The sequence below is a fragment of the Somniosus microcephalus genome, chromosome 14 (genome assembly GCF_052327205.1).
Source record: "Somniosus microcephalus isolate GS21.2 chromosome 14, FLI_Smic_1.0, whole genome shotgun sequence".
NCBI classification, from domain to species: Eukaryota; Metazoa; Chordata; class Chondrichthyes; order Squaliformes; family Somniosidae; genus Somniosus; species Somniosus microcephalus.
The window spans coordinates 22,721,539-22,742,389 of NC_141000.1; the positions used below are offsets into that span (position 1 = coordinate 22,721,539).

At 44.4% G+C, this 20,851-nt stretch overlaps 1 protein-coding gene across 4 annotated transcripts in view; it reads left to right on the forward strand.

The window, feature by feature from the left end:
- Positions 1-2,430: 2,430 nt before the first annotated feature.
- sh3kbp1 (SH3-domain kinase binding protein 1) overlaps positions 2,431-20,851 on the forward strand; it is a 295,127-nt gene continuing 276,706 nt past the window's right edge. For 2 of the 4 annotated variants that reach the window (XM_086006346.1, XM_086006349.1), the window contains exons 1-2: positions 2,431-2,705; positions 7,352-7,509. In XM_086006346.1, the coding sequence (XP_085862472.1) occupies positions 2,702-2,705; positions 7,352-7,509 (162 nt within the window). In that variant the 5' untranslated portion in view covers positions 2,431-2,701. The remainder of the gene's footprint in view (positions 2,706-7,351; positions 7,510-20,851) is intronic. The other 2 variants (XM_086006347.1, XM_086006348.1) reach the window with 2 other exon arrangements.

Consider the following 20,851-nt stretch of genomic DNA (forward strand, 5'->3'; position numbering starts at 1 on the left):
AGCCCGGTGAGCAGGTCCCAGTAGCTCGTCCACCGCCACGCGGCCGACCTGCCCTCAAGCCAGTACACCCAGCTGCTCCACACCCGGCCGTTCCACGTCCACCGGCGTCCTACAAGAGCCGCTCCGGCCGGCCCATCAGACCGCCGCACCATCTCGTCCACACCTCCTAAGCGGATTCTGGGGGGAGCTGTGTGGCGGATCGCCACCTAAACGGGCGCAATCCACTTTTCCGTCCGTGGACAATAAATCGGGCACCTTGCCTTTAAGAAGCATGCTGCCTTTAAGGCATGACAAAGGAGCGGGCGTCGACCTCAGTGTGTACACAAAAGCGCAGGTGTCGCCCTCATTTTGTTTTCGGGTTTAGCAGAGAGTAGAGCTGGGGCAGCCATCTCTCAAGAGAATGTAATAAAAAGCCATGTATTCCTCAGATCAGTTCGGCCTCCATTCATGTTCCGCGGCAGCCTCAACAGTGCCATTAATATAGTACAATGTCTCAAGGTGCTTCACAGGAGCGTAATCAGACAAAAATTGATACTGAGCCAAAGAAGGAGACATTAGGACAGGCAATCAAAAGGTTGGGCAAGGAGGTAGTTTTTAAGGAGCATCTTAAAGGAGAGGTCGAAAGGCGGAGAGGTTTATGGAGGGCATTCCAGAGCTTGTGGCCTGGACTGCTGAAGGCACGGCAATCAATGGTGAGGCAAAAATGTGAGGGATGCACAAGAGGCCAGAGTTGGAGGAACAGAGTTCTCAGAGGGTTGTATAGCTGGAGGAGGTTACAGAGTTAGGAAGGGGCGAGGTCATGGAAGGATTTGAACATGAGGATGAGAATTTTAAAATGGAGGCATTAGTGGACTGGGAGCCAATGTAGGATAGCAACCATAAGGGTGATGGGTGAACAGGATTTGGTGTGAGTTAGGATATGGGAAGGAGAGTTTTAGATGAGCTTTAGTTTATGGATGGTGGCAGTTGAGAGGCCAAGCAGGAGAGCACTGATATAGTCATGTCTGGAGGTAACAAAAGAATAGAGGAAGGTTTCAGTAGCAGATGGGCTGAGGCGGGGCGGAGACAGGCGATAGTACGGAGATAGAAATAGCCGGGTTTTTTTATATTCGTTCATGGGATGTGGGCGTCGTTGGCAAGGCCAGCATTTATCCCTAGTTGTCCTTGAGAAGGTGGTGGTGAGCCGCTGTCTTGAACCGCTGCAGTCCGTGTGGTGAAGGTACTCGCACAGTACTGTTAGGGAGGGAAGAGTGCTGTTGAAGAGAATATGGGGGTCCGAAGCTCAGCTCAGGGTCAAATATGACACCGAGGTTGCAAACAGTCTGGTTCAGCCTGAGACAGGGAGGGGGATGGAATCAGTGGCTAAGGAATAGAGTTTGTGGCAGGGGCCGAAGACAATGGCTTCTGCCTTCCCAATGTTTAATTGGAGGAAATTTCAGCTCATCCAGGACTGGATGTCGGACACCTGGACTACTGTGTTCAGTTCTGGGAACCACATCTTAGGAAGGATATATTGTCCTTGGAGGGAGTGCAGCGTAGATTTACCAGAATTATACCTGGACGCCAAGGGTTAAATTACGAGAGATTACACAAACTAGAGTTGTATTCCCTGGAATTTAGAAGGTTAAGGGGTGCTTTGATCGAAGTTTTCAAGATATTAAGGGGAACGGATAGGCTAGATAGAGAGAAACTCTTTCCTCCGGTTGGGGAGTCTAGGACTAGGGGACATAGACTAAAAATTAGAGCCAGATATTTCAGGAGTGAAGTTAGGAAACAAGAGTGAAGTTAGGAAACACTTCTACACACAAAGGGTGGTAGAAGTTTGGAACTCTCGTCCGCAAACGGCAATTGATGCTACATCAATTGTTAATTTTATATCAGAGATTGATAGATTTTTGTTAACCAAAGGTATTAAGAGATATAAGGCAAAGGCGGGTTTATGGAGATTGGTCACAGATCAGCCATGGTCTCGCTGAAGGGGCTCAATGGCCTACTCCTGTTCCTAGTGGTTAGAGATTGAGACCTATTGTAGCACTTTACAGCCATTCCAACTGCGATCAGCTAATGTATCCCTGGCCCCAGCCAATCTTCTGACCTTGGACGCAGGCCGCAGCACCTGAGGTGCCGACAGCCTCTATGGACCAAACATTTTGGGAAAAAAATGTCGTTTCCTCTTTGGCCCGAGGCAATATATAGCTGTAGCACAGGCACTGGTGGCCCACAACAATTCCCAAGCCCACCTCTGTCATCATAGCAACGATGGCTGTCACTTTCCATTCTCCATCTCGCCATCCACCGCAAACCAAAATGGCGCCCGGTTGGCGAAACCGGTCGCTATGGTTACAACCGTGCGAGTGAGTTATCGCGATAGCTGGCGTTCAGCTGGTCTAGGCCCCGCCCACTTCCCCCCACCCCCCAATCCAAGCCCCTCCCCCATCCCCCTCCCATCAGCCAGCAACGCAAATCTGTCCGCCAGTGAATGAACATACACCCCCGGGTGAGCACACGGCGACTGATTGACAGGCGATCAAAGATGTCCGGAGCCGTGACGGAGCTGGAGTGAGTGAGTGAGCCAGCCAGGGAAGGAGGGAGGGAGGTGTCAGGAGCCCAGGGGGAGGCGGAGCGCTCGAGCGTCTCCTCATCTTCAAACTCTTCACGCCAGTTCGGGGGGCGATCGGCAGCTGGAGTCCAGCCAACATCAATGGGTGAGTGCGGCCCCCCTGGAGAGAGAGAGTCAGCGCTGGCCTCGGGTGGGGTGCTGAGTGCCTGCGCCTGCCATCACCCAACTCCGCCGGCTTCCCCCCACCCCCCCCCCAGCCTTTTAACGCGGCCCCATCCTGTCAGCGACGCGCGCCCCCGCCTGACACGTTTGCAACGCTGAGAGCCCGGCACCGTTATTCCAGCTGCTGCATCTGCATCCCCCACCACCCCGACAAGTTTATGGGTATCAGCGTGCCTTCCCTCCCTCCCCACTGTCCGAGAGATGAGGGTCACTGGAAACCGATGCACTGAGATGGGCTGGGCACATCTTGAGTTTGTGTCCCATTAAAGGCGCCGGCTGTGTGGTGTAGGGGGACTGTACAGGCGCGGCTTTTGAGACAGTCCAAGCTTTGCAGCAGATTGCACATCGCTGCTAAATACAATGGAGCCTTTGCACAGCCGAGAAACTATTCTCCAGTTTAAATCTATTTTGCACGACTTCCGTAATGATTGTCTTAAATCGTGCAGTGTTACTGTATATGGCCATTATATTATTATAAATCCAAACATCACTCTCCCCTCCTCCCCCCCCCCCCCCCCCCCTCTCTCGCTGGTTTAATTTTTTGCATGATAAACATTTTCCTATCGTACTCTGGAGGAAGCCTTGTACTGTTATAACTGTCGGATGGTGCCTCTGTGTCAGGCCGTACCTTGGTTCTGGTACAGAACAGCGTTCAATAAATTAGATCAAGGCTGGTTTAGTCCCTTAACCCTATAGTATCCAGTGCCAGGTTAAGTAATCTCGAAGGGGGAAAGCATTTCGCTTAAAAGAAAAATGATAGCCCCACATCTACCTATTATTACATTCTTGACCTATATATTTATAAAATTGTATAAGACAAATATACTTGTCTTGTGAAATTGATCAATACGCTGTACTTACTTTATAGGCTGTTTTCTGTTGGACCACTTCGATTGGAATGCAAATGTAAAAAGTTTCACACTTCTCGTCCCACAGAGTTATAATGGTTTGCTTTTCAAATCAGCTTTCATTACTCTGATTTTTAAAAAATGTAGAGATTTTGACTTCTTAATTTTCCTAAACTCCAGCAAGTCCTTTTGCTGAAGTTAAATGACCCCCAGCAAGACCTGCTGATGGAACCTCTGATTTCTGCATCACATTGTTAGCCTTGGTACTCCGTATCTTTTCCCGTTTCGTATTCTTGGATGTTGAGTCAAATGCAAATTTTGTGATGCTGAATTAAAGGAATTTTATCCACTGGGAAGACCCAATCGCCCACAAATCAGCTGAAGAGAAAGCGAGACCTCTTGCACAGGTCACACAGTATTCTATATATACATGCAGTGTCTATTTTTGAAGAGTGCAAATCTTTGCCTTCACCTATAGTTAGGGTACAAAATGTGTTTGCATGCTCAATTGCTCAAGTGAGTTGCTTTTTTCCCTGACGACAACAACATTTATATAGCGCCTTTAACGTAGTAAAACGTCCCAAGGCGCTGCACAAGAGGAAGTCTTCAATTAATGAAACTTTAAAAGTTGACATGATGCAATTGTTGCTATAATGATTTCTCTGCGTGCAAGCTGATAATTTTTGACGTGTTGCTTTGCAAAATTTAATTTTATGCACAATGGAAGTATATAGTTTTTTGTAATTTAAAAATCTTGCTTCATACACCAAATTGAAGAATTGTCTATCCTCAGTTTCTTTCCATCTTAATATTAGCTCGTAGATTTTCTTTTTGACCCATATTCTCTCAAGCAATTGGCTTAAAAAGTTCCAACTTTGAATTTTTGATCTTGGACAATTTTGGTATATTGTTGATTTATACTCTGTCCAACAGTATTGCTACTGTTCGGGGGCCCGTAGACTACGTCCAATAGAGACTTTTTCCCTTTATTATTTTTTACCTCCACCCAAACCAATTCTACATCTTGATCTTCTGATCCAATAGCACTTCTCACCACTGCACTGATCTCATCCTTTACCAACAAAGCCACCCCACCTCCCTTTCCTTTCTGTCTGTCCTTCCGAATTGTCAGATCCTCTGGAATATTCAGTTCCCAGCCCTGATCACCTTGCAACCACGTCTCTGTAATGCCGATCAGATCATGCCCATTTATATCTATTTGTGCCGTCAACTCATCTATCTTTATGAATGCTGCGTGCATTCAGCTATAGAGCTTTTAACTTTGTCTTTTTACCATTGCATTGCTTTGACCCACAATATGTTATCTAACAACGCCCCAGAACGAAAACTGTAATAGGTGTCACATTTGCAAAGTAGTTAGCTAACCTCAGACTGCACCACTTAACAGAAATGTGAACTTCAAGCCATGAGATGTAGGATTGTGTTTTGAACATTTTCCACAGATTTTGCTAATGCTAATATTTGTTCAAAGGTCACTAGCAAGTATTGCACAGCTTTTCTAACGTGTATTTTGTGACTTGTATGTGTAAACTAAGGGAACAATAGCACTAGGGAGAGAAATGGTGTGAGACTCCTTTAGAGAAAATTATGTTGCATTGTTTTGGTTTTGACACCGTGAGGAATATAACTCCAATGTAGTGTCAACTTAGGGTTGCCCATTCTGTTTGGATATATTCTGGGAGGTTTCATCACATGAGCTCCTGCCTCTGACTGCCCCACCGCTATGTCCATCCTCGCGACGCATTGCCTTCAATGTTCCCTCAAGTATTTTTTGGTGCACGGTCCCTTTTAAATAGGCCACACATACACTGTATCTCTTCCGGCTTGTGAGCAACCTGCGCGGGTTCTCCGGATTGATGCGCGGCCGCGCACCTTGGGAGCGTTGATCGCCTTCCCTTCAGAATTGGAAAGCTAACTGATTCTTCATTACCCGATTGGATGATTCTTGACTGTCACTCAAACAGCCTTTTTACCCCCATCTCGAATTTTTTTAGCTAATAAACAAAAGTGTTCAAATAGCATTTAAAAAAAAAAAAAAAGCACTCTTTTTAAAGCCCCTATGATTTTTCTCCTGGGTTGCTCGCAGCAGTGTCCAGGAGATTAATCTTTAATTCCTGAAGACTCCAGCACAATCCTGAGGGTTGGCAACCCTATGTCAAACACAATCTTACAAAGAGCTTAGGAGATCACTTGAAGGAACTAGGCATATTTTTAACCTACCTGTCTAGCTTGCTATACTGTACATTTATATTTTAATCACTGGGAGAGGAGCTCTGTATGTAGAATAGCATTTGACCCAGGCATTGTAAGTGGGGCACAGATTAAAAACAATACTGCAGCTACGAGTCACAGCCCAATAGCTGCAGCATGAGTCCTATCAGTCTGAACTGGATTCAAACTAGAGGTTAAAAAAATAATACAATATGCTTTACCGATTGATTGTGTTGCAGGGAGAAGTTTTGATACTTTAAAAAAAAAGTATTTTGTTTTGATGTGAGGCTGTGAGTATTCACCAATACTGATACTGTGAGATTTGTAGGTCAGCTGCATATACAACTAGGGAGTATGAATATTGGTTAATATCAGGGTTTGGATCTGTAAATGGTATAAAAGAAGTGTCTTTGCTGGTACTGCATATATTTAGGGTGATGTGTATCATGTTTTCTGTAAAATTAGTTTGATGCATTGTTCTATAGTCCTTGATTTGTGGCTAATGGGTAGTTCATGTAGAAATAGTGAGGAAGGAATGAACACTTACCTGTCAGAAACAGTTTGTATTAAGGCAGTTTTTAACACAGTTGAATTTCATTGTGCACTGACAGTAGTGGGACTGGGTAGTGCAGTGCATTAGCTTTTAACTTCTGGATTGAATCCAGCCTAGATTGATGTTGATTTTAAGATCCAAAGTGAAGTGGGTTTGAGCCCAAATCCTATTGGGCATGTGTTGAGCGTATAGAACTTCATTGACGCTAAATTGGCAGTCTCTCTTTTGGAAGGGCCGCAGGATGGCTTATGTGGGAAATGGGAAATATCGCACTGACACTCTTGGGGGCACTCTTTTTTTGAAGTTAGGCAGAGCAAAAAAGCTCCACTGTTTCTAACCTTGCTAAAGCTAACTCTGAGGACTTGGAATGGGACAGTTTCCCTTTCCCAGTGCTAACTTCCACACCTTGACAAACATGACATTTTAAACAAATAAAGTGGTGGATTGTGGGTTTGCACCCATGGCCATCCACTCAACTAATTTGACAATCTAAACTGTGCCTCTTTGGAAGCTGTGAATTGAGGGAATATGGGCACCATGCTGTTGTATAGAAGTCTGGTTGAACAGTGCGGGCGGAGGCAGGACACAGGCTGCCTGACTTTATGGGATGAATACTCCAAGGAGATTAGAGCAGTTGAGGAAAACCTTGACATAGGGGTAAATACCAATCACAAAGAAAACCTGCAAGTTGGATTTCACTAGGCGTGCCAAAATAGGTACAGATTGAAGGAGAACATGTTCAATTTGGAGGGGAATTGGCATGCAGTTCAAAAGTGTAACTGGCCATTTTGTGGCAAGGTAAATAGTATGAAACTCTTTGGGGAATTTTTTTATAAGAATTCTTTTAAAATGTTAGTATTGCACAATATTACAGTTTGGACATTCAGCAGTTAAAGTAACTTGTTGTGTGCTAAAAGTTTTTTTCTTTCTTTCTAGTGGAAGCGATTGTTGAGTTTGCTTATAAAGCTCAGCATGAAGATGAGCTGACCATCTCTGTCGGAGATATTGTAACTAACATCAAGAAAGAAGATGGAGGATGGTGGGAGGGTGAACTCGATGGCAGAAGAGGTTTGTTCCCTGACAACTTTGTAAGAGTGAGTACAATATGCTTTACATCAGTTACTATTATTATGCAACATTTGGTGTTGGCAGACATCTACAATGAAGTTTTTTTTATAGGGTAAGCCTACGTAGTCTCTTAAATTTATATAAGTATTTTGGCACAAAATATTTTAACAACTTGATCAAGATCTAGTGTCAACATAAGTTCCATCCCCACAGTAAAGGCTGCGTTGCATTTGCTGCTCCCTTTTTTTAACCAATTGTACTGCTTGTATGGCGAACAGATGTTTCTAAATTATTCACTAAAATGTTCTATCAGTTGTCGACATTTTCTTTCCCAGAAGTTGCAAGAACCTCCCAATTTTCTAAATAATCGCAACTGGACGTGCTCTTTTTACTGATTAAGATTGCTTTTATAAGTAGTTAAATGAAAAGTTATTGGACTTGTGAAGCTAATGGGTGGCAAGACTAAGATGCTAACAAAAAGGGATTTTGGTAAGTAGTGTGTTTTTAAGCTGTCTTCTGGAGGATGCAGTTTAAATCTGATAAGGTGAAATCTCACAGTCGCTCTCACTTACCACTTCCTCCCTTCCCAGGTTACGAAAATAATTTGTTTTGGCGTCCCAAGTTTTCCTAGTATAAATGAGTCAATTTCATAAAACTGCAACCACAATTCACATTTATCATGATTTTTTTTTTAGGCCAAATTTACAAAGCCATATTATTTCAACTCTATGCACTCTTAAAGTTGTGTATGTTGCTGACTTGTATGTGGCACATTTTTGGCATAACAGTTGCACCAGGACGATGCATTAAAGTAACGCTTTCTACCTCTGAGCATCAGCTAGCTGACAACATCTGCACTGCTGAAGAAAGCAGGAAGCTGTGGTAAATAATTACTTGCTTGGTTGGTTTCAGCTTTATTTCAAATAAAATGAGTTGGTAGTGGAGAAATGATGTATCCTTTTTGTAAGGTTCTATTTCAGCAAGCTACTGTCACCGGGCACATCTCAGGTTGTCATTATCTTAGATTAGCAAAACATCATTATGTGAACCTCAAAAGTAAATATATATGAGCTTACTATTATAATGCATGCCAAAATACATCTTACTTGTTGAACTTTAATATTAAACATAGAAACATAGAAGATAGGAGCAGGAGTAGGCCATTCAGCCCCTCGAGCCTGCTCCGCTATTCAATGAGATCATGGCTGATCATCCAAATTCAGTACCCTGTCCCTGCCTTCTCCCCATATCCCTTGATCCCTTTAGCCTTAAGAAATATATCTAACTCCTTCTTGAATATATTTAATGAATTGGCCTCAACTGCCTTCTGTGGTAGAGAATTCCACAGATTCACCACTCTTTGGGTGAAGAAATTCCTCCTCCTCTCTGTCCTAAATGGTTTACCCTTTATCCTTAGACTGTGACCCCTGGTTCTGGACTCACCGGCCATCGGGAACATCCTTCCTGCATCAAGTCTGTCTAGTCCTGTTAGAATTTTATAAGTTTCAATGGGATCCCCTCTCATTCTTCTAAACTCCAGCGAGTATAAGCCCAATCGACCCAATCTCTCCTCGTACGTTATTCCTGCCATCCCAGGTATCAGTCTGGTGAATCTTCGCTGCATTCCCTCCATGGCAAGAACATCCTTCCTCCGATAAGGCAACCAAAACTGCACACAATACTCAAGGTATGGTCTCACCAAGGCCCTGTACAACTGCAGCACGACATCCTTGATCCTGTACTCGAACCCTCTCGCTACGAAGGCCAACATACCATTTGCCTTCTTAACCGCCTGCTGCACCTGCATGCTTACCTTCAGCGACTGGTGCACAAGGACACCTTCTGTGTCCTATGCTGAGAAAAGCTTGTGTAGCAGTTGATGGGCTACCTTTCCTCTCCCGCACCCTGTCGCCAAATAGGAAGCATGAAATGGTGACCCTGAGATATACTCAGATTGGAATGTTTGGTGTGAAACGTTGAGGAGCATTACAGAGTTATTGCATTCTTCAAGATTGATTGCATCATTTTTGTGATGCCAATTCTCAATCCTGCTTTATTGCTTTTAGTACAAATTGCACTCTTCAGTGATCAACACAGATGGAGAAAGAAAGTTCTGGTCTTGGGGGGGATTCGATAATTAGGCAGGTAGAGTCTATCCTCTTCAGATAACTGTAGATCGGATATAGTTGGGACTGGTTTTTGTTTTCTAGGTTTACAAAATACAGGTAAAGAGAACAAATAGATAATCAAGACAAAATAAAAAGATGTGACTTATTTTGATGCTGTATATTTTAGCAAAATGTACCCTTGCTATAATGTTCTGATAAATGCAGCTGATTTAATAACATGCTGGATTCAGGAGACGACAGAAGGCCTTTTTCTAATTTCACATATGCCCACAGGCTACGTATGGTTTTGCTTTGTCTCTACTCAGCTCTTTAATCTCTTGCGTGAAGGTATTACAAAATTTCTCTGTGCTTCAGAGAAAATCTGGGATAGCTCCAGAATATCACTTGTGAACATACTAGCTGTATTCATCTTCCCATGATCATAGTAGCTCGTAAAACATATGTGAGCTTTGTTGCTAATTAGAGTTATGTCATAAATATGTTCCACTTATCCATTACTCTGATGTCTACACTGGCTTATTCATTTTGCACTAAAATCCACTAGTTTTTTGCACACTCCAATTTAAGTGGTCTGCTTATTTCTCCATGCCTCTTGTCATTTTAAAGTACTGATAGTGTCCCCCCACCTCACAATTTTCATTTCTCCTTTTTAAAAAAAAAAAAAAAAAATCAATTCTTTGAATGTCTCTTTAATAAATTAGAGCCCTAAATCACCGAGTAATTCTTACTATTTTCTGAATTCTATTCAAATATATTAACGTCCTTCTTGGAGGTAGGGTGCCCAACATTGTGTACACTGTTTGTAATATTGCCTTGCTTATGAGCTATGTAAGATTAGAATAGATTTAAAGAATATTTAAAAACATTCTTTCAACTCCAATATGCTTGTGCCTCTGAGACATTGGATTATGTGTGACCTTTACGTATTTTAGGCTGAAGTGCATGAATCAAGTGTGTGGTTGTACTTGTGTACACAGCTTCCTGTGAGGTAATGCACCCCTTGCAGCCAAGAAAGCAGATTCGGTGGAATGGTCCGACACTACTGTTCACTGGCTAGCTCACTGGAGAATACCCATTGGATTATTTTCCTTCTTGGGGAGACAGCAACAACAACTTCTATTTATATAGCGTCTTTAGTGTAGAAAAATGTCTCCAGGCGTTTCACAGAGGCCTAAGGAAAAACGAATGCTGTGCCAAAGCAGGAAGGATTGAGTGGGGTGATCAAAAGCTTAGTCGAGGAGGTGGGTTTTAAAGCACCCCAGAGGTGGAGAGGAACATGAAGATGCAAAGAGTTTTAAGGAGGGAATTCCAGAGTGTGGGGCCCAGGTAGCTGAACACATGTCCACCAATTGTGAGGTCCAGGGATGAGGGGGATACAAGAGACTGGAGTACTAGGTCTGGAGAGTTTTGGGGTATATTGTAGGGCTCGTGGAGGTTTGAGATGAGGAGGAATTTAAATACAAAGATAAGAATTTTACATTTGAAGCATAGGGTATTGGGAGCCAAGGTAGGTCATTGAGGACAGAGTTGATGGGCAAGCAGGAGTTGCTGTGGGTGAGATATAGATATCGGAGCTTTTGGATGCGATGAAGTTTATGGCGGGTGGAAGATGGGAGGCTGGCCACGAGTGCGTTGGAATAGTCAAATCTAGAGAGCGTTGGGATAATTGGGGGGAATTTTAACAGGCAAGAATGGGTGGGTTGGGGTCAGGTGCATACTTAAAATTGGAGAAAAATATAGTTTAACTGCAACCCGGCTCCATTGCGCCAAATTCTGGGTTTACCTGAGGCGTGTTTGGCTGTGTGCGAGTAACCTGCTCAATGGAGTCAGCATGACATTAATGCAAGCGGGTGGGCAATTTTGACACCGTTTAACCCCATAATAACATGCAAATGAGTTTAAAAAAAAAAAAAAAAAATGAATTTAACTTTCCTTTGGATTTAACGCCTTCAGCACAGGCTTCCCGGGGCTCGGGGAAATGCACCAGTGAAAAGAAGGCGAATGTCCGGTGCAGTTCATGTGGGTCTTTAAACCTCAGTGCCTGATCTCAATGAAGGATCAGTTCGTACAGCTGCTTTGTCAGTTCCCTCTGGCAAACCTTTAGCAGAGAGTTCTTGTCAGCATAGAGGTTTTGGAGACAATTGACGGCTATCAAATCAACACCAACAGGAGCGCTACAGCGAGAGCCACATGACCACCAGGTGTGTCAACGAGCAAGCCATCGAAATGTTGAAGATGTGCTTTAGGAGTCTAGCTCAATCTGGAGACACCCTTCAGTTCTCGCCAGTGAGGGTGTCCAGAATAATAGTGATGTGCTGCGTCCTGCACAACATTGTGCAGCAGAGAAGATTACAGGTGGGGAGGGGGGTGGAGGGGGACAAAGGCATTCATCAGGCGTCTTTGGATGAGTACATTGAAGAGGAGGAGGAATATTAAGATGGGGCACCCATCGCCAGCCATGTACAATGCTGTCAGGGATGCCCTCATAGCTAGAAGGTTCAGTTAATTATTACAATTTGAGGGGGCAGCCAAACTGCAGCCAAAGACTGCTCCACCTGCACCTGTACAGGGGCAGACTCGGCCATCGGGAGACAAGGCAGCATGTTGGATACTGTGTGGGGGTGGGGCGCGCGCGGTTGCAATGGGTGAGAAGTGGAGCTTTGAGTGGAGTTCCCACTTCCATGTCCCCTTTCGCCATCATCCCCTTCCTGGGCCAATGCCGCATCAGTCCTACCGCTCTGCTGCAGACCAACTTGGTGAAGATCAGTGGCGTGTTGTAACGTCATGGATAAGATTTCTGTCATACTTTTTGAGGTGGTAGACATGTTGGCATCCAAAGTGTGCACGGCTGTGGTCATGGCCTGCATTGACTCATTTGAGAGCCGTGCTGGGAGCTCCACAGAGGCGACCGCGCTCTCCATGGCAGATATTCTCGCAATTACTTGCTCCACCAATACAATATACCAATAGTGTTTGAATTGGACTGCTCCATCCTCTCCACTATTATGGGGAGTGTGCATCCCACGTCTGTCAATACCTCGCACAGTAGCTGATGCACCTCTCACATTCTCCTTCTCAACAGTTCAGCATTTGTGTCCAGATGAGCAGAGCTTGGAGAGGATTGCCCCCCCTCCCATATTCGCGGACTCGCCACAGTTGTTCCTCCCACCAATTTCTGCTTGTGCTCACTTGTGAATTGTGAAACACCAGGTGAAAACCCAACTAACTCTCTAACTGGATCCACCGAAGTGAGTGTATTTTTGGTGGTGCATGGCTGTACGTCCTGTGACGGTGCACCCTCAGAAAGAATGAAGCCTTGAGGAATCATCCTTGTGCATCTCCAGCGACACTTGTTGTATGTGTGAGGGTCCTGGAAGACAAAAGAAAGTGATCTGAATTCGTTGTGAAGAAGTAACAATCTTGACAATCACCATACTGCAGTCTTCTCATAGTTCAGTCATTGATGAAATAAAGTCAGCATATGTGTTAGAAATATTTTTTATTCTCTCACAGCCATCTGCAAGTTCCCAGTCTCTCCATCTCCAATTGAGAGGGATGCAGATGTGCCACTTATTTCCATGGCATCCTCCTCTGCTTCTGTTAACTACAGAATTTGTGGCAGTCCACCTCCAGTTCTCCCTCTCCTTTGTGTTTTGTTCTCTCTTCTCCTAATAGGGGCGAAGAACTAGACCTGTGAGTGAAATGAAGATCATATATTCACCTGATGGCTGGAATGCATTTGGTGAGGGTGACTATCAGACTGATACAGGACCTTGTATAATGGGTGAATGACAGTGGTGAATGGATACATGGAGAAGGTGAGGAAGTGCATTGAAAGCGAAGGATGGGTGGTGCTGAAACTTAAGTGGGTGTGAGGAGTGATGTAGTACGCTTGGTAAACTAGAGTGAAGGGTGGGGGGGGCAGGACGTTTGCACCACAGGATGTAGATGAATCAGCAAATGTACTCACCTTTCCTGACTTGGTTAGGTCATTAAACTGCTTCCTGCATTGCATCCAATACCAGGGCACAATGCTCCTGCTGCTCATCTCCTCAGCCACCCCCAACGACATTTTCTTGTTGACAGCCGCAGGTTTGTTCCTCCCATTGCTGGGAGAAAAGTAGGTACCCCTGCCCCTGACTGCACCCATCAGTAATTCCAGGGAAGCATCATTAAATCTGGGTGCTACCCTTGCTTTTTGTGCCTCTCTCCTAAACAGCTCCTACAAATTCAATTTCTGCATTGGCCCTTTAAATAGCAACGCTGCGCAGCTTGGAGACGTCTGACTCACTGACTTTACATTTGGGGTTTGCGCATACATACCACCGCCCTCCCACCTCACCGCACCTCAGCAAGGAACCCGCCTTTATATTAGTATCGTGGCCATTGAGTCTGGAGGTGATAAATGCACAAATAAGGATTTCAGCTGCAGATGGTCTGAGATCGGGTTGGAGGCTTGCAATGTTCTAGAGGTGGAAGTAGACGGAGACCTGGTATACACTTAATGCCTCCCCACTAAGATTGGGAACTCAACAGAATGGGAGATTGAGGCAAGATGCATCTCCATCTTCTGGTGCCTGTATGTTGTTGCTTCCCCTTGAAGGAACAGCACGTGAGGAAGATCAGCATGTTCCTGCTTCAGGTTGTTGATTAGGAATCTGAACAATTTGGTACCAACCAGTTACATGATTGTAGTGTTTCTGGACTTGAGGCACCTGATTTATATCCAGTATATTGGAAAAGATGCTGGATCTCTGTCCTGAATGCAGCACTTTGCTGGCTTGTCCTGTAACTTGTACCAGAATAATTCCATGCTGAAATCTGGAGACCTGAAATGAAGAAAGACTTGCATTTTATACAGTGTCTTTCACGACCTCAGGACATCCCAAAGCAGTTTACAGCCAATTAAGTACTTTTGAAGTGTAGTCACTGTTGTAATGTAGGATTTATCTATTTACATGGTGACTATGTCTTGTAAAGTAGGAATTAAAAAAAAATAAGTAAAAGTACTTGTCACAATATCAGTGTGGGGGCAGGAATCCATCCTGTTTCAGGTCCTGGGTCGGTATTGCATGTTATTACTGTAAAAGTTTTTAAATGTAATTCTAAAGTGGCATTCTTTCTGAGACTTTTAAAGTGGGTTTTGGCTAACGGAAGCTATTGTTTCCGCAGCTTTGCATGTGAAGTCGGGTCATCTGATTTGATGTCCTTAGTAGCTCTTGGAACACTTTCTAACCAAGTTATGCATTCTTTGTGGAACAAGGGATTTTTCATGTTGGCTATTGCATTCCTCGACACCTGTCTGATTGAAAGCCAGTAGATGTGAGCTAATTGTTTGTGACTGTTGTCCCATCAGGGGGTCTTTTGCTCAGATAGTTGACCCATTGAGTCTTTAAAAGCTGATCTGATTGACCGCTGTATGCTCACTGGTCTCCTAACAGATGAATACTACAGCCTTTGGCTAGGTCTTCAGTTCAGTTGTCTGAGTTACTGTGGCGTGAAGGGACTCCATTGTCCTTAAAGCCATGTTTTGCTTCATCACAACCTTTGCTTAATGTGCACTGAAAAGAATTAAGAATCTCTAAATGATTTGCCAGATTAATGTAATGTGTAAGTTAAGTTCTGCATTTATTTTCATTGGATTTTGCTTTTGCTTCTACTCATTGCACCACAGTAACTCAAGTGAACGGAAGTCCTGGCCCAGAGGCTGCAGTATGTATCTGTTAGGAGCCAACAGTTTGTCACTGTCTTGTTTGGTTAGGTGGAGAGATCAGGAGTGCAAGGTGATATCTTGTGCTATTTCCAGTACATCTTCTCTTCTTCTTGGGCAGTCCCTCAGAACCGAGGATGACTTGCTTCCACATTAAAAATGAGTTCTCAGGTGACTGGTGAGTCCAATGTGGGAGCTACAGTTTCTGTCACAGGTGGGGCAGATGGTGGTTGAAGGGGCGGGTGGGTGGAGTGCTTGGGTTGACTTGTGCTGTTTGCGCTTGGCTTCCGCTTGCTCCCAGCGAAGAGACTCGAGGTGTTTGGCGCCTTCCCGGATGCTTCTTCTCCACTTTGTGCGGTCTTGGGCCAGGGATTCCCAGGTGTCAGTGGGGATGTTGCACTTTTTCAAGGAGGCTTTGAGGGTGTCCTTGAAGCGTTTCCTCTGCCCACCTGGGGCGCTCTTGCCGTGTCGGAGCTCCGAGTAGAGCGCTTGTTTTGGGAGTCTCGTATTGGGCATGGGGACGATGTGACCGGTCCATCGGAGCTGATCGAGTGTGGTCAAAGCTTCGATGCTGTACATAGCCCAAGGGTAAAAGGTTTATTGTTCCCCCAGAAGCTCACTATCCTACTTTGTGCACAAGATTAAGTTTTGTTTCATAGGAATTACATGCTTGTCTACGGAAGCTAACTTTTGTATTGAGCAATGAGTCTAGATTATGACAGGGAGTACTGTATATACTGAAAGTTCCACCTACCCTTTTCCTTCAATTTGTCACTAATGTAATTTCAAATAGATTGCAAATCTCCAGGTTAATGCAATGTAAATTTTTGGCTCTTCCATCTCAGTACTGTAATGTAGCTGAGACTGGAGACTTGTATATAACAAATCTAATACTAGTGCAAGCCTCTTGGGTTTTGTGTGCTTATTAGTTTTACTGCTTTGCTGATTTCCACCCCCCTCTTACTGATGGTGCATTACTTTAAGTTAATTTGTGGTACGTATATTACAAAGAAAATTGTTTTTGAATTGAGGATGGTATTTTAATCCAAATTAAATTTGTTACTTAAAGTCAAAAAAAAGACTCCCCTCTAGGTTCTAAAACCATGTTCAACAAATGTGTCTTTAACTTAATACTTTTGCTGAGCTGTATAAAATGCAGAGAATTGAGCAAGTACTAGATTTCATTTGTGTGTCTGCAAATACCCAAGGTGTCATCTCACCAAAAATATAATATTGGCCCGGAACTTGGGGGTCCTGATGATGGCGAACTGGCAGAGTTCGCTGTTATTTTGCCTTTGAAACTGACTGCAACTTCAGGATTTAGTGCGTGCTCAGTCTAATGTGGAAATCCTGAAGTTGCGTTCTGTCATTCACTGCTCCTCCACAGGCTGTGCTGTGGAACACCCCCGCCCCCGCCCCCCCCCCCCCACTCCCAAAGAGCCGGCATCTGTGAAATCACTGAACTGATAAACTTCCTCTTTGAATGAATATTGCTGTTAGAAAGCCCATAAAAAGTTAGACACATTCAAATCAGGTGTAACTGGGGTTTTAACAGCGATCTGAGTAATAACTACCGATAAACAACCGTTGTGGCCCTGAAAAACTAAATGTAATTTTGTGGAGTGTCAAATTTATCCATTTTAATAAAAATTAAAATTTTTAAGAAACTTCAAAAAAAAAAAATGTTTTAAGTTTGTTCATTTTTATTTCAGATTTACCATTTCCCCATGTGAGAGTCCCAATCTTCGTTTTGCTCTCTATAAAATTTTTAAAAAGTTTGAATCAAAGGAGCTTACTTACTTCCTGGTTCTCTGTGACAATTCCGCAATGTGATTAGCTGCTTAGATAGCTTGTTGACGTCACAGCAGCTCGCACTATGGGATTACCACTATACTATGTTGATTTCAGCTGCTGTTGGAAAAGCCGAACCTCTCCACAGAGATCGCAAGATCTTTGTAGGAAGCTTACTTTGGGGCCAGCGGCGAATGCCTTTGCTTTGCTGCTGACCGTAAATTACGGGCCAATGTAGCTAAAAGCAGCAAGCTACATCCATTTCCTGGGTTAAACTAGCACATGCTTTAATTCAAGTTTCTATTGCCCTTGAGTAGGCAGCTCTGAGTTGTTGGTACTTGTAATGAACATTAGTGCTTTGTAATAATACCATTATTTATATAGCACCTTTAACATAGAAAAATGCCTCCAGGCACTTCAGAGGTGTAATCAGAAGAAGAAAGGATGTTGAGCCAAAGGAGGGGTGACCAAAAGCATGGTCAATGAGGTGGGGTTTAAGGAGGGTCTTAACAGGAGAGAGAAAGGGGTTCAGGGAAGGGATTTCCAGAGCATGGACCCTAAGTGGCTGAAGGCACAGACGACGATGCTTGGGCGAAGGGAGAAGGGGATGCACAAGAGGCCAGTGTCAGAGAAACAAAGGGGGATTTTCCCAACCCTGGGGAGGCGGGACTGCCGGGAAAATGGCAGAAACTGGGAGCAGGTACTGACCCTAGAGGCGGGAAGGGGATTAGAGACAGTTAACTGCCTGTTAACAGGCAGTTTTGAGGCTTATCCCCATTTTACCCCCGCAAGTGCGGGCTTCCTGATGGCTGTGAACCTCGCCAGGGTCAGTGGTGGGTCTGCGGAGGTGAAGGAGATCGAAAAGTCAGCTGTAGAGGTGAGTGATGGGTGCAAGTGTGGAGAGGCAAGTATGAGAGGTGAGTGTAAAGTGTTGGAAAACATTTCCTTACCTTTGCTTCTTCCTGCAGGCTTCAACCTTTGAGGATCCGGAGGTGCCTCATCTCAATGGCAGAGATGACAGATTGCAGCAGCTATCTGCTTTCTGCTGAGGAGAGTGGTTTTGGTGAGCCTTCTGTGCAAGGGCTCACCTTAGAACAGAGATTGTCAGTGTTTGACAGCTTCTAAAAGCTGTCAAACGCTGACAATTCATCAGTCGAAAACATTTTGACAGATGAAACGTCATACGCTGACGTCCTCTGTCACCGGCTTTCCCTTAATTGGCCGGTAAAGGTCAAACAAGGGAAATTAGCGTGGGTTGGTCAGACGTCGTTGGGAGCGGGACTGAAACCTGAAAACCAGCAGTCCTGTCCCCAAAGCGCCCCCATTGACAAAATCCAGCCCAGAGAGTTTGGGGTTTTGGAGTTGTAGGGCTGGAAAAGGTTACACAGATAGGGGAGGCGAGGCCATGAAGGGATTTAAATGCAAGGATGAGAATTTAAAATCTAAGGTGTTGAGCGATCAGGAGCCAGAGCATGTCAGCAGAGATGGGGGTAATTGGTGAGCAGGACATGAAGGTGTTGAAGTTTAGGGAGGGTAGAGGATGAACAACAGCAACAACTTGCATTTATATAGCGCCTTTAACATAGTAAAACACCTCAAGGCGCCTCACAGGAGCATTATCAGTCAACATTTGACACCGAGCCACATAAGGAGATTTTAGGGCAGATGAACAATAGCTTGGTCAAAGAGGTAGGTTTTAAGGAGCACTTAAAGAAGGAAAGAGAGGTGGAGACGTTTAGGGAGGGAATTCCAGAGCTTAGGGTCTCAGCAGCTGAAGGCATGGCCACCAATGGTGTAGCGTTTAAAATCGGGGATGTGCAAGAGGCCAGAAGGACTATATGGAGTAGTAGTCTAAAGGCAAAAGGCACAGATGTGGGTTTCAGCAGCCGATAGGCTGAGGAAGAGGTGGGGGCAGGCAATGTTACCTAGGTGGAAATAGGTGGTCTTTGTGATGAAAAGAATATGGGGTCAGAAGCTCAGCTTGGGGTTGAATAGGATGCCGAGTTTGCAAACTGTCTGGTTCAGGCTGAGAAGTGGTTGGGGAGGGGGATAGAATCCGTGACGAGGGGTAAGGGTATGACATTTGTGGCAGGGACTGAAGACAGTCCCTTTGGTCTTCCCGATGTTTAACGGGAGGATGAGCTACAATTTCCAAGATTGGATGTTGGACAAGTAGCCTGACAACTGACAGTGGAGGGGCTGAGAGGTGTCGGCTGGATGTTATCAATATACATGTGGAAGCTGTCGCCCATGTCTGCAAATGATGTCGCCAAGGGATAGCATGTAGATGTGGAATAGAAGGAGGCCAAGGATAGAGATTTGGAGAAATCCAGAGTGGGGCTAAGAAGAGATGCCATAGCTGTTGATGCTCTGGACATAACTAAAGAAACAGCAGTTACAGCCAATCCTCTGGAAGTAGTAGTTTATCATTGGAAAAGATGAGCATTGACTGTGGTATAAAGGTCAAAAGATTTTAGTTGAAACGAATTCTGGTGGTCTGCTGTAGTACCACTCATTTTAATGATTCAGAAAAAAATGAATATCTTGGCAATTTAAGCGTGACCCAAAATTGATATAAAAATAGTCAATATTACATCCTTCGGTGCCCTGTTCTCTTATCCTTTTCTCCCTTTCTCTTATTTTGGCCGCCCCTGCCCCCCCCCCCCCCCCCCCCACCCTTTCCTTTGCTGCCACGCATCTCGCTGCAGATGTGAGGGTAGCTATCTTTCTCACAACCCTACAAAGTCAGCTAACCCAGAGGTCGTAGAGATGTTGAAAGCCCATTAATGAAAATTATAGAGCCTGTAGGTTTTAATAAAGAGCTGTCATCTTAGTAGCAGCTGCACTAGCTCTGCCCTTGTAGCATATTTTTGACTTCTCTTAGTGGAGGCTGAGACAAATGCTGAGCTTAGCTATGCATTCGGTCATGATCCTGAGGTGGCAGTAGCGGAGGTTGTGATGTCGCGTGAGCGAGTTTTACTGGCACAGTTGCCTAAGATATTGTGTTCAGTGGCAACTTACTATGCTTTAAGAAGACGTCAAGGTGAAAGGCCATACTGTGAGACACGAATGAGGGTAAGAGAGAAGACAAGGTGAATCAGGAAGTAGAGAAGGTAGCTTCAGGCTTGATAATTGTAAGAAAGACTGAAAGGTAAGACATTGCACAGTTTTGAGGAACTGGGAGAGAATGAGGTAGAGTAGGAAACTGTATCGAGTCTTGATTTAAACACCGTGACATAAGTTGGAGGACTGAGAGGGAAGTTCAGAAGAGCACTGACTACAGTATTAATCAAATAGAGACTCAACAATATGTGACAAACGTTGAAGGTTAGATGTGAGAGAGAAATTACTCATCAGCTAACTAGTTTTTTTTCTTGTATTCTGTTCAGCAGTGCTGGAGGAGCCTTCTAGATATGAGTGGATTTCTGATGCCTTGGATAGACTTGTGCTCTTATAGAGTTGAGTTACTGGGAAAAGAAACATTTAGCATGAATAAAGGAACCAGACTTCTTGGAGACCATTGTAACAGTGGAAGGAGTTCTATCTGAGTTCAGAGGCGTAGATTGGAGGATGTGATGTGAAGAAAGTTGAGTGAAATAATCAGTAAAGGACTGAATGGTTGGATGATTGGAGAAGATCACTGATACGAGGAACAGGAAACAGGACAGATTCCTGTAAGACACCTGAGTTAATGGAAAGAGCCATAGAATGAATCATCAACTAGAGCACAGATAAAGG